This window comes from Helianthus annuus, chromosome 14 (assembly GCF_002127325.2).
Source record: "Helianthus annuus cultivar XRQ/B chromosome 14, HanXRQr2.0-SUNRISE, whole genome shotgun sequence".
Taxonomy (NCBI): Eukaryota; Viridiplantae; Streptophyta; class Magnoliopsida; order Asterales; family Asteraceae; genus Helianthus; species Helianthus annuus.
The window spans coordinates 137,849,983-137,864,631 of NC_035446.2; the positions used below are offsets into that span (position 1 = coordinate 137,849,983).

At 35.6% G+C, this 14,649-nt stretch overlaps 1 protein-coding gene and 1 pseudogene across 3 annotated transcripts; one reads left to right on the forward strand and one right to left on the reverse strand.

Annotated features, from left to right (window-relative positions):
• Positions 1–1,912: 1,912 nt before the first annotated feature.
• LOC110904253 lies at positions 1,913–4,259 on the forward strand (annotated as a pseudogene).
• Positions 4,260–4,622: 363 nt separating this feature from the next.
• On the reverse strand, positions 4,623–12,436 carry LOC110904255 (histone acetyltransferase HAC1). Of its 3 annotated transcripts, none has more exons than XM_022150091.2 (14): positions 11,922–12,436; positions 11,525–11,624; positions 10,601–10,778; positions 10,283–10,504; positions 8,448–10,159; positions 8,063–8,365; positions 7,561–7,968; positions 7,278–7,478; positions 7,046–7,188; positions 6,221–6,515; positions 6,011–6,150; positions 5,454–5,919; positions 5,145–5,362; positions 4,623–5,070 (listed from the first exon to the last, which is right to left on the reverse strand). In XM_022150091.2, exons 1-14 carry the CDS (start codon positions 12,077–12,079, stop codon positions 4,974–4,976), a joined length of 4,641 nt encoding a protein of 1,546 aa, XP_022005783.1. In that variant the 5' UTR covers positions 12,080–12,436; the 3' UTR covers positions 4,623–4,973. The 3 variants fall into 3 exon arrangements, with proteins under 3 accessions (XP_022005783.1, XP_022005782.1, XP_022005781.1); XM_022150090.2 differs by having other exon boundaries at positions 8,063–8,353; positions 10,601–10,799; XM_022150089.2 differs by having other exon boundaries at positions 10,601–10,799.
• Positions 12,437–14,649: the final 2,213 nt, after the last annotated feature.

Consider the following 14,649-nt stretch of genomic DNA (forward strand, 5'->3'; position numbering starts at 1 on the left):
CGTTACACAATAGAATATATGTGCTTAAATAACTCATGATTCGAAATCGATTAAATAATAATGCTTGTTTAAATCAATTTAAAGCATGTTTAAATTAGTTATTTATTATTACGATTCAAAAGCAAAATACTTGCCTTCGTTTCCATATGTTTTTCTTTTTGGAAATTACCAAATATGACAACCTATATTGAAATAGTCTTAAAGTAATAAAATATTAATCAATTGTATAATATAATCTTATAAAAAAGTATTCAGAGAAAACTCATGCATATCCATCACATATTTGTATTTATCCTTTCGATCCTATCCATATTGAAGAAACAATAACCGGAAAATCTCGCATGACGACATTCATGCCAACGATTATCTACTAAAAAAATCAAATGCATTCACATACTAATAAAAAGGTAATACGTACCTTAGTTACAAAACATTCGCACCATGCTATTTCGATTGGTTGTTCTTTGTTGCGGCTTGTTGATCTTTAATATAAAATCAGAATATCGACTTTCAACTAAGCAGTTGGGAAGAAATAATTAAGGTTTCTAGAGAGCACTTTCGTGCTGATAACGTGTTGTAAAACAACGGTCTATTAGCAACATGAGAACAAGACTATAGAGATCAAGTAGAAAAAGAGAATATGGAGAATGTGAATTCTTATTCATTGAGTTGTCAACATACAATACAAAGAACTCTATATATAGTGTCTTTACATTAATACAAAGGATATGAAGAGATGGTGGTTACATATGTGGAGAGTCACCACATTATGGTGCATTCATAAGAGGCAACATATCTGATCCAAAAGTATCAGGGGGAGAAAATACGCGCTGCACTCTTTTTTCCTTAGCTATGGTTTTATCCCACTGGGTTTTCCTAGCAAAGTTTTTAACGAGACAGCATCACCTAGCGTATTAAAAGAATAGTAGACTATTATATTTCATCACGTGGATAGTCAAGGGGGAGTGTTGTGAATGCACCATAATGTGGTGACTCTCCACATATGTAACCACCATCTCTTCATATCCTTTGTATTAATGTAAAGACACTATATATAGAGTTCTTTGTAGGGGTGCAAACGAGTCGAGCCGAGCCTGAGCTTTACAAGGCTCGAGCTCGATTAACTTTATGTGAGCTCGGGCTTGAGCTCGGCTCGATTTGAGCTTTGTTTTCAAGGCTCGAACTCGGCTCGTTTGTATTTTCTCAAGCTCGAGCTCGACTCGGGCTCGGCTCATTTATTATCTATTAATTAATATATTAAATAAAAATAATATAAATAATAGACTTTTAAGGCTCGTGAGCTCGATAAGTGAAGCCCGGGCTCGAGCTTGTTTACTAAATAAGCTTATTTTTAGGTTCGAGGTCGGCTTGTAAACAAGTTTGAGCTCGGCTCGACTCGGCTCGTTTACTCTAAGGCTCGATAAGGCTTGACGAGCCTAACGAGCTTCACATGCGAGGCTCGAGCTCGGGCTCGAGCTCGGGCTCGATAAACAGACGAGCTTTATTTTAGGCTCAAGCTCGGCTCGGGCTCGATAAGGCTCGGCTCATTTCGAGCTTTTTCTCGAGCCGATCTCGAGTAGCTCGCGAGCCGCTCGGCTCGTTTGCACCCCTAGTTCTTTGTATTGTATGTTAACAACTCAATGAATAAGAATTCACATTCTCCATATTCTCTTTTTCTACTTGATCACTATAGTCTTGTTCTCATGTTGCTAATAGACCCGTTGTTTTACAACAAAGATAAGATTCACTCTTCAATTCTTCATTAACACTCTGTTCCCGAGACTCATTTAACAGGGGGAGGGGAAGGAAAAGAGATAGAAAATATGAAAAACCATGTTTTCGAGTTTCATTTAATAGGGGAAGGGGAGGGAGAAGGGAAGAAAATATGAACAAATATGACCTTATATTCATCCTCCCAAATTGGAGATATTAGGAGAGAAAATTTTCCTCCCGTGTAATTCACACTCTAGCAACCATCAGAATCATCTTACGGGTATTTTCTACTTCTAAAAAAGATCCAATTTTGCAACTCTTTATCTCCATAGATTCATCAAAATCTGCAGTTTGGAAAAGATTATGATGTTTACACCTCAAAAGGTGTGGTCGGGTTGGAGGGGGGACGAGAAGGGTGGTGATTCGAACCCTAGTTCAAGCCGTAAGGATAAGGGTTTCGGAATTGGGGATTCTACACCCAAGGGTTTGGTCTCCAACGTTGGGATTATGGATGAAGATGTTGTCGTTGATAGAATTAATAGCCTCGAAAAGGAGGTTAGTTATTTATGATTAATATGTTGGGGGTTTCTTGATTATGTGATCTTGATTAGTTGAATAAATGTCGTTATCTTTTGGTTAGTAAATTGGGTGTAAGATGATTCGGTTGTTATTTTAATTTTGATAATTGGGTGTGAACACTAACTTTACTTATATTTAGTGAATATTATGCCATAACTGGGTTGGGTTCTTCATAGAAGACCCAGGTTTGATATCCGCTGGGTACAAAAAATGGGTGGGTCAGGGGGTTTTACGTTGCCACTTGCTGCATGGTTTTCTCCTGGGACGGGCCTTGCGTTTGGCTTTCCAGTGTAACGATATTCACTGCTGTTTATCGGGTGGATTAAAGGGCCGGGTGAATACTACTGACTACCCTAAATGGAGGTACTCCGGTTTTGAACCTGGGACTCCATGTTGACAACTGAAAGTTGGTGCGGATGCCCAACCTGTTGATCTATTACCGTTCAATAAAAAGATGTAAGTTTATAGCTCTCACCTGACCTGATGGTTGGAAGTGGTCACTATAATTGAATTGAACTCTTTTTTGTTTTTAATTATTTTGAGAACGAGGGACTTTATGAGAAAGGAAAACATTTTATGTGAAAATGAAGCACAAGTGGGAGAGTAAGAATTAAGTTGCATGCTTAGTTGCAGAAGAAGCACCCAGTTAAATGAAAAAATTCTATAGGTTTTATTATATACTATTGCACTTAAGTTATAGACCAATTGGACTTCTTTTCAACTCCAAACTTCATATAAAATTATAAATGATTCGTCTGTAAAATCTGGCATTTATTAGAACACCACAAAGAGCAAAGTGTTGCATCGTTTAGCAATTAGGGGACTGTTCTCTTTTTTTGTCAGTGTTATTTCTTCAATTTGTTTATTTAGTTATTTTACTAGTCTGTTTATTTAGTTCATCTGATTATTGGTTCTCTATGAATACCAATACAACATGGGGCTTCTCCTCATTGAGAAAAAGGAGTGGACTTCCAAAAATGAACAATTTGAGCAAGCATTAGCCGAAACCAAGGAGCTTCTTCAACGAGAGCAAACAGCTCATCTTATTGCAATGTCAGAGGTGGAGAAACGAGAAGAACAGTTAAGAAAAACATTAGGAGTTGAAAAACAGTGTGTTACTGAGGTTAGATGCTAACTAATATTATTTTTGTTTATGTCAACTCATCCTTAAACCATGATGTCAGTAGTAATAATTAATGACTGGTTACTTCAGTTAGAGAAGGCTTTGCGTGAAATGCGGTCAGAATATGCAGAAATAAAATTTACCGCTGATTCAAAGCTGGAATAAGCACATGCATTGTCTGCTAACATTGAAGGGAGGTCACTAGAAGTAGAGGCGAAGTTACGTGCTGCTGATGCTAAGCTCGCTGAGGTCAGCAGGAAGTCATCAGAGATTCAAAGAAAATCTGTTGAGATCGAGGCAAAAGAAAGTTCACTTATGAGAGAAAGAATGTCTTTTAATAACGAGTATGCTTCTTCACATTCTTTTAAAATCTATACTTTCACAATATTAAACATCTTACATGTTATCTTTTTGTTGTCAGGAGAAATGCACACAAACGCAATTTATCTCATCAAAGGGAGGATTTAAGAGAATGGGAGAAGAAGTTACAAGAGGGAGAGGAGAAATTGGTTGAGCTTCGTAGATTTGATTACTCAAAGAGAGGAGCTGGCAAACGATAATGATAAAATATTTAAACAGAAACAAACTGATCTTTTACATCACAACTCCTCATAATGAGTTTTTTATAGCATACAAACACACCAGGCAAATATGATGAAAGAACATGTGGTTCAGTTCAACCCTCTACCTAGAATATGTAATTAAGTCTGGCCGATTTGAGATCCGGGAACCCACTATGTAAACCAAACAGGCCACTTACCTTTAGTTATTTATATATTTTTCATTTTAAAATATGTAATACGCATGAGATTTTGATGATACAATCTAAAGATTCTTGAGAAAATCGCTTTAAATTGCCAAAACCGAACTGTGCTATGTAAAGTTGTAAACCAAACAGGCCGTTTACCTTTAGTTATTTATATACTTTTCATTTTAAAATATGTAATACGCATGAGATTTTGAAAATTTTTAGATACAAACTAAAGATTTTGAGAAAATCGCTTTAAACTGCCAAAACCGAACTGTAAACAGCCAAACCGGCTGGCCCCAGCTGCTTTAGTTGGTCATTCCCCAAAACCATATATAGCAGTTTGGCATATAATTTTTTTTTTTTTTTTTTTTTGTCAAAACTAGCTGAACCGAACAATAATCACACTCTCAGTGAAGATTACGAGACAACAGGAAATGAGTCGTCAAACATCAAAACTAGTCTTCAACATAACATTAAAAATTTCATCTTTATGAGACAACAGGAAATGAATGAGTCATCAAACATCAAAACTAGTCTTTAAAATAAAACTAAAAAAATTCACCTTTACTTGATTGGGGCAAAATCATTTCCAGACCACCAGATGGTCCAACTACTCATTTTCCTACACAAAGCAAGTTAGTTAACCTGTTTGTGATCTTCAACTACTCTCTCTAGACCCTATATATAATATAGTAGATGTTCCCATTTTCACATACAGCAAAAATCACACATCACCTATCACTCTACAAAATAACAATATCTATCCAAGTTAGTCGCAAAACTCTATATTTCCTTTACATTAAGCAGCTATCCAACAGGAACCACTTCCTGCTGCTGATCATTCATTGTAACTTGCTGATCTGCGGACCGCGCTGCAAGCATCTCCTTATGCTTCTTTATATCCCTGAAAAAAATAAATAAAAAACTATAATATAGACACTATTCTTAATCTGAAACTACATTTTTGGCACAGCTTACATGCAGCGAGGTATTTTGCAATCAGAATCTGTACATATTTGTGAGTGCTTCTTTAGTATCGTCCATACTCGTTGGCAATATTTGCAACCACCGCGAACTTTGACGTTGCATCTAGCAGCATGGTAAAAAAGTCTTCTCATAGTATTACATTCTTTATAAGCACACGGTATCCGATCACATCCAGAGGCATGCATTAACGTATCCAACACCCACCTTATCTGCGTTAAATATAGAAAAACATTATTAGGACAAGTCGTAGGAAACAAGGAGATATTCTTTTTCTTAATTCTGTCAAAACTGGATTCCTACCGGCCAATCTTTTTGCATCTGAAGAAGTTGACTTTTGGACGCATATTCGAAATCCATTGAAGGTGGATTTAAACTGTGGGGATGATACGCACCGTGTCTCATTTTGTAGCATGATTCACAAATATAATACTTAGTACAGGTGTCGCAATGCCAGCATTGCTCAACCATGACATCAGAATGGCAAGCAGTGCATGTCGGTTTAATTACCGGCTTGTAGATTAGATGGTATAAAATCATCATAGATGAATATTTCGCACGTGAAAGTGTATCGAACTGAAAATGAGATTTCTGGCATTTGTTTAAAAATGCATCACGGGTCTCGAAGAAACTGTTCACAAACACGTCATCTGTATCCTTGGTATCAAGAGTCACATCATTCACAACAACCTCAGAGAGTTGTTTTTTTTCACTAGAATGACATGCGTGCAGTTTACTCTCGGAAATTTTCTTATCGGCATTAAAACATCTGCAATGAAGACAGACACGATGCTTTCAGAATGCCAAACAAATAAACTTATCTAGAAAAAAATATTAAAAAAATCATCGAGCGTATTTACCTAGAACATAGTTGAAACTTTTTGCAATGGCTGCAAAACCATCGGCTTCCCGATAAGATAACTTCACGGCAATGCGTGCAAATATATTGTAAATGGACAATCATAAAGTTTTCCTTCACAGGAAGAATGGTTTGGCCCAGCTGCAGAACAAAAAAAAGATTAAGAAGAAAGAATTTTATTGCTATGAAAAAAAGAGCTTAAAAAATCTACCTTTTGCATTACTAAGACGTCCTTCACGGCAATATCATTTTTGTCCTGTCCCATGGCTTTCAAGATTCTCTTGTTGGGTAACTTGCTCTGCAATCCACCAGTGCTTTCTTCTACTTCAAGTTTCCTAACTATATTTTCAGCAGCCCCGGACCAATAATCACCGTCAAAATAGGGCAAACGGGCTGCAGTAATCTTCATATTCCCCTCCCCATTAGGAACAAAAAACTGATTGTATAAATTAGTGTGGTCAACAACAATATTATCTTCTGTTGCTTTCTTTAACATTGATTTATACCTGCACAAAGAACATAATAAATTAGAGCACTTTACAGGAATTACAACTCACTATTATAAAATTTTGATTTAAAAAAAAAGAGTAAAATGCCATTTTCGTCCCTGAGATTTGGCCAGTTTTGTGACTTTCGTCCAAAGGTTTGTTTTTTCGCATCTGGATTCAAAAGGTTTGAAATCTTGCCATTTTCATCCGGCTCGTCAACTCCATCCATTTTTCACTGTTAAGTCAGGGGTATATTCGTCTTTTTTGTTAACTTAAAGAGCAATTCGGTCTTGTACATTATGCTAAATGCCTGTACATAAAGTGAAAAAGACCGAATTGCCCTTTATGTTAACAAAAAAGACGAAAATACCCCTGACTTAATGCAGAAAAGTGGATGGAGTTAACGAGCCGAATGAAAATGGCAAGATTTTAAACCTTTTGGATCCAGATGCGAAAAAACAAACCTTTGGATGAAAATCGCAAAAATGGCCAAACCTCAGGGACGAAAATGGCATTTTACGCTAAATAAAATATAAATTTTGAAATACCACTGGCGTAGCTTATCCTGCTTCGGTGTTCTCTGAGTCTCCGGATGGCAGTAAAAAATGTAATCTTCGCCTTTTATAAGCGGACATGCCCAAATGTAACAGGTGGCAAATCCGCGTTTCTTGCAGTACTCGAGGTATCCAGTCTGATTTTCATAATTACAAGTTATTAACATTAGGTACTAAAAAGATACAAAAAACTATTTATAAAAAAAAAAACACAAAAGTGAAGTACCAATATTTCATGATAAACAAAGGTCCGAAGAGATTCACCCGTCACGCATTTTCTCTCTGGTCTAAAGTACTTTACAGAATCAAGATACGAGATATACACACAACGTTGATTTGGGCCTCCACATTCTGATCCAAACTCCTGAACACACATTCCGAATAGGCACACGTCTACCCCTTCTATTTTCTGGAATAAAAAAATTAACTGATGGAAAAAAATATGTCAGATTAATAGTCAGTTAAAAAGCCACATATAATTAGCACAGTATAGAACCTTACGGCCTTACCTTTGATCTGTACGTAAATCCCGATGGATAATCTTCTCCGTGAAGTATGTTTATAAATTTCTGCCGAACTTCCAACTGTTTCTCAACAGATACAACTACTCGCACAACAAGACCTTCAGGTCCAGGTACCTCGTTTGGTTCGATTCCGGAAACCTTTGCCATTTCTTGTCTTTCTTGATCAAGACGTTTAAACAGGCGTTGCTCAATGTGATCACTTAGATTAGTTCTTGGTAAATCTTTTGCTCCAGAAGCGGTGGTTTGCGGTAACGGAACACGGGTCCCACTTTCTAGTTCTTCTAAATAACATTTAGGGCAAATATATTCAGCTTTCCCTTCAACATCTTTTTCATCGTTGTAAAGACCACATATTCTATGCTGCCAGCATTGACACTTGTCACAAAGAACCCACTACAAAAAGAAAACGAGTCTGTTAAACCCAGGGACTAAACTTGTATAAACAAAAACCAAAGGAGGTTTGGATAAAATTATAAAATTAACTTACGGAGTCCTCTTTTTCCTCATCGTTCCTTGCCTTTTGTAGAGTTGATTTGGGCATAGAATGCCCATACCCACGCAGTACAATACTATTCCCGTGAGATCCTCTGTAACATGACATGCAAAAAGAATGACGTGTACCGACAACATTGGTTGATCGATAATATCCAACGTTTCGTTTGATACGCGTGTCGCATGATGAGCAATATATTGGTGCAGGGGCACACACGAGCTTATCCATTGAACATAATTGACATGTATTGGATCCGATCGAAGGTGCTCTGTTTTCTGATACAACCTGCGTTAACGCCTTTTACATTAGAATCCATTAGTTTAATAAAAAAAAATAAATAAATAAATAAAATAAAATTCATGATGTACACTGTACAAACCTTTTGAGATGTAAAACTCAACAAATGCTCTTTAATTTGCTCTGCAGTGAAAAAATCAGCCAAAGATACACTTTGTATTTTGATCTTCTCTGGCTCCAATGATGAGTCATTATCAGTCAAAGATGCGATTTTTATGCTTGTATTGTCTTGTTCTAGGACTGAATCACAATCAACCGTAGACACATTTGGTGTAATGGATTTATTTGAGTTTAAATCCGCCACATCAGCACCAGAACTCAAATCCTTACTTGCTTCTATTATGGCCTGCCCAGATTTCTCTTTTTCACCGACGCTCATTTCTTCTGAAGAAAGATGATCAGAACACAACTGAGGGGGTTTCGTCATTTCATTATCGGTCAAAGATGCGATTTTTATTTCGGTATGATCTGGTCCTAAGGCTGAATCGCAATCAACCATCGACATATTTGGTGTCATAGATTTATTTGAATGCAAATCCGCCACATCAGCACCAGAACTCAAATCATTACTTGCTTCTGTTATGGCCTGCCCAGATTTCTCTTTTTCATCAGTGGTCATTTCTTTTGAAGAAAGATTATCAGAACATACTTGGGGCGATTTCGTCATTTCAGCGTTTAAAATATTATCACTCTGATTTACCACTGTTGATTCCGGTTGATCATGTTCACCGCTGACTACCCCTCTCTGGTCATTATCCATAGCATCTTCCCCAACTGTTGAACGCTCCAATGTTGGATATTTCATCATCTCATTGTTTGCATTACTGTCATTCTGATTTACCACCGTCAATTCCTGTTGACCACATGCATCGTTGACCACTCCTCTCTGTTCATCATCCCTAGCATCTTCCCCAACTGAGGAAACATCATCACTCTGATTTACGACTGTTAATTCATGTTGATCATGTGCACCGACTACCGCTTTTTGGTCATCATCCATAGCATCTTCCCCAACTGTAGAACTCTCCAACTTCGTATATTTCATAATCTCGTCGTTTGCGATATTATCACTCTGATTTACCACTGTTGTTTCCTGCTGATCACATGCATCTTCCTCAACTGTTGAACTATCCAACTTTGGACGCTTCATCGTTTCATTGTTCGCAATGCCATCACTCTGCTTTACGACTGTCGTTTCCTGTTGATCATGTGAGCCATTGACTTTACTTCTCTGGTCATTATTGGTAGCATCTTCCCCGACTAACGAACTCTCCAACTTCGGATACTTCGTACGCAATGCATCTAAAAGAGTTCCAGTACCAGTGGGGCCCATATCATCAGTAACCACTGATTGGTCAAGTTTCCTTTTTCTAGATTCCATTTGAAAACTACCAATACTACCACATAAAGCCCTTTCAGGTCCACAAATACCGCAATTTAAATGATCACAATTGTCAAAATGTGACGACAGTTCAAGATGCAGGTGGCACTTGCATAAATTCTCCTTGCATTCGGCTACATGCATATAATTCTGAAAAGAAACTTCTTTTCTCAAGTTTGCTGGCATCTTCTTGTACATAACATATGCATTAAGAACTTTAAGATCATATGCATCACTTGAATCCTGGTTGTTACTTTTGTTCTGTAAACTATCACTAGCTTCCGGAAGGTTCTGGAAACTCTGTTGGACATTACACGAATTTGGAAATGGAGATTGCACGTCATCCATCGATAATAACGAATGGTCCATGTTGTATGCACTCATATTATTCCCAGCAAAGCTTCTGTATTGACCTATTGGTGACAAAAATACAAAACACAAGGTTGATGTCAGAATGTCAGATACCTAAGTTTTTTTTTTTTTTTTTTTTTTTTTTTTTTTTTTTTTTTAAGATAAGGGTAACAAAAAAAACATACTGTTATTGTTATAAAAAGGTTGTTGTTGGAAGGAACTTTTTGCTGTTATGCTATCAAAAGCTTCAGTATCGGATATCATATCACTGTAAGAACACGCAGTGATGGATGACACCTGTTCAGGTGAAGTAATTATGTCTAGATCACTCTGTTTTACGCTCAACGGAGAAATTAAGTTCACACCACCATAAGAAACATCTTGGATATACTCGTCATACGCTGATCCTGCACATGTTGATTATAAATATATGACATCAAACGTAAATGATTATAAATATTGGGTCAAAAGGAAATGGAAAAGTTGAAGATTGAAGAACACACCTCCACACAAAATAGGATTATAGATGTTCAAAGAAGCGGGACTATAACAATTGTATCCCAAATTCTTGTCATTTTGAGGCGGGAAAAATGAATTTGAAACCAACAAGTCTGACAAAGATGAATGTGCGGATATTATCTGATGAAGATTAGCATCATGTACGTCTTGCTGAATAAAGTTCTGCAATCCCAATGCAAGTACCTTCGAATCATTATATGTTTATAACAGTTTTATAGAAGTATAAAAGTTCAATTATGAAATACAGCATATTGATCGAATAAACTTCAGTAATGCTATACATGTAAAAAGGTTTCTCTTCTTTTTAAGTGTATATGCAACAAAAGAAGCTAATTTTACATCTTTGAAACACAGAAACTCAATTTCAATATGATACATGTTCTGTTCTTAAGGCTAATAAAGGCTTAAAATCTCTTTGCACACTTTTCTTTACTCCTTTCGATAAGAATTTGCCACAAACAATACACAGAAACATCCCCATTATGATTTGACGAACTACAATTTATAAAAATTATTACTGAGTAAATCTACCATAAATCATATAACATACAATCGATTCGGAGAATTTTTCTCAAAAGGGTGCGTTAGAAACCTATATCTTTTTCCGATTCGATTGTTACGGTACTAACTACGTCCGATTTGCAACAATCAATTCTACTTAACAAAAATAACAAACGCACACATCTTTGGAGTATCTACAACAACCATTACCATACAAATCCATCACAAATCATATATCATACAACCGATTTTAACAAACAAAACCGAAACGGCGAATCGGAACCCTAAATCTTCTTCCGATGCGATTATCACATAACTAACTACATTGCATTCGGATTACAAACTACAACATAATCATCTACATTGTAACACCAAATCAACTTACAAAACATAACAAGTAGACTAACCTTGGGAGTATCGATAGAAGTCGGAAAACGGCTATTCAGATGACTGGTAAGGTTGGATGCCCAATTCTCACCCTCAGTTGTCTCCATATAACTCTTGGCACTAGACAAAAGATACACATTAATTACACCAATTAAATGCACCATATAATAATTACTTCAATTACTAATTCATATGTCATGCAATTTTGTGTGCCCTTTTATTCCTGAAAGTTAAAAGCAATTAAGCATCCCCATTTTTTCCCATATTGACACTACAAACTGTTTTTAACTTATCTTTATATATATATAGCATACTCGTACATACTTACTACTCCAAACCAACATAAATGATAAATCAAACCCAAACCTTAAAATATTTACGAAAACAGGAACAAGAAACAAGAAACAAGAAACTTACATGTTGCCGATAAACTCACTAACATTATTACCACCACAACGTCGTCGTTTCGTGTGCAAATTACCCACAAAGCCTCCTTCTTTACAAGGATCACCGACACCAATGTTGTTATTATTGTTCTTGAATCGGTCGCTTACATGACCTAATTCGTAAACCATCCTCTCATAATTTCTAATTGCAAGAACAAAGAACAATTAAAGAACAAAAAGGGTGTCTGAAAATATAAAAAAGATTGCGAATTTGCGAGAAAAACGAAACGGGTTGGAATTCAAGATTATTATAGGAACCCTAGTTTCGGATGATGAAAGAGGGAAAGTTTATTATTTTTATCTGGGTGGTTTGAAGAATCGTTGGTTGGTTTCTATCTTGAAAATCTAAGATGAATCGAATGTCGTAAAGGGTAAATTGTTGTTGTAATTTCGTGTTTTGATTTATAGATTATGATTGCAAATTGTGCTGATTTTGTGGGGTCGTATCGGGTAGTGATAACTAACTAGGTTTTCTTATGTTGTTCTATGAAGAATCTTGGTTTTTTGATTAATTAAGGGATAATGGCGCCAAAGTTTTGTTTTTAATGTGATTTATCTGAATTAATTTTGTTTGATTGAGTACTTGAGTAGTTAGAGATTTATTAGGCTTTGTTCAATATTGTACTTTGTTTAATTAATTCATGTGTTCAATGTTTGGCGAAACTGATCAAGACGTGTTTGTGTTTTTTTAGGTTTATTTAACAAATACTATTTTGTCGACTTTATTTATATTTAGTATTAGGTAATCACTGGACAAAAAAAAAAAAAAAAAAATACATTAGACAAGAGGCATATTCCACTTCCTAATATTTTTCTTCTGGAAATTAATGATATGGCTCTCGCTATTAATTTGGTCGTAAAATGTTTGATTTTTTTAGTATGTTTGATATTATCTTGGTCGTAAAATGTTTGATTTTTTTAGTATGTTATGTTTCAAAACATGTTATTTAAATGTGAAGTTATTATTATACCTTTATACTTAAAAGAGAAAAAAGGTTGAAAACCGGAAAAATCACTGATCATTCCCGCTTCCACCGTCACTTGTCACCATTGCTTGATACGTCAAATCACAAAAATAGTCTTGACATATAAATTTAGATGTGACATCATGATATGTGACAATCTCCTTATATGGTTTATCACTGGTTCGAAAAACATACATATTTACGCAAATCATAATTTTATAGTCAATAATGTGCTTAACAAATAATCTAACTGTATTATTATTTTTGTTGATAATGCAAAAAACATTACTTTTTTAGTCATACCCGATACCAATTTATAGAGCCAAGATTGACCAAAATAATTGTGTTTTCACATATAGACTTGCTACACTGTGATGAGGATGATGTTAAAATTTGCTAAACCCTTAGCAACAATAGAAAGAGCCCCACAAGGCGATCTCCATTCTTACCGACATGAATTCAATTAGATGGTGTTTGAAGGGGGGCAATGGGTCGTACGTGAATGGGTGTAAGCTTTGATGCCTGGAATTGAAATCGGCCAAGGAGGAGGATACGAGTAATGAAATGAATGCATGTTATATGGTGCATGCAACGATGGTTATAGGTGGACATTGATTGTTGAAGAGAATGATCAGTGGTTTGAAGAGATAATGGACGTCAGTCAATCAATGAATTAGGGGAGTGATGTGTGTGTATGTTGCTTTTTACGCATGTGTAAATAGGCCTTTCTAGAAAACGTAATATAAAAAACCAAACAATCGTCAAATTAACTACAATGGTTTAGTTTTTTTTTCTTTTAATTTATATTGTCTTTTTACTTTTTTTTTTCTTTTGTACCTCAAGTTCCAGCATTGTCATTTACACTCTTTAGTTATGTTTAATTTTTGTAAAATGTCATTTTGGCCAAGTGTTTACTTTTATGTGCGTTTCGTTTGGTCTAAGTTTTGTCATTTATTTTATTTTTATGTATGTTGATCAAATAATGTTTTCATACTTATTTTTATGTACGAGTTGGGTCAAATATAATACGTATTCACTATCTAGTTCTAATAACATTCTTATAACAACTTTTGGTAATTGTTTTAAAATTTAAATATGAATGTTTATGAGAAACAACCACACCATCGTTGACCCGCCATCACACATACCAACCATTACTAGCATCTTGCATACCAGCCACCGTCATCCTCTCAATCACCCATCACCATCTATATTTTTTTTGTTAAGCATTTTTAACCAAACCGACCGACCCAAAACCCGTTCTGATCCGGATCCGTTTAAACCCGAACCCGTTTTTACCTATGACCTATCCCGACCCGTTTGCCAGGTCTACATTTGTTCCCTCAAATTTTTTACCCTCTCGACTTGGTGTTAAAAATAATAATAATAAAGATGAAAAAAAAATAAATTTAAATTGTTTTTAACCAAGTTTTTATGATTTTTTCATTGCCTTTTATTGTTCTTGCAAAAATAATAAGCAGCAAGAAATTACAATCAATATTATCCATTCATGCAATATATTAATTAAAGAGTAAAATGCCCGGATGGTCCCTGTGGTTTCGCCTTTTTTCACCTATAGTCCCCAACTTTCTAAAATTACCTGAATAGTCCTCAAGTTTTCAATTTTTGTTCCCGGATAGTCCCTGGGTCTAACTTCAGTTTGTTTTCCCTGTTAAGTGGGTGTGAAATGACCAATTTACCCTTAATGTAAAAACAAAACAATTAATATGTTAA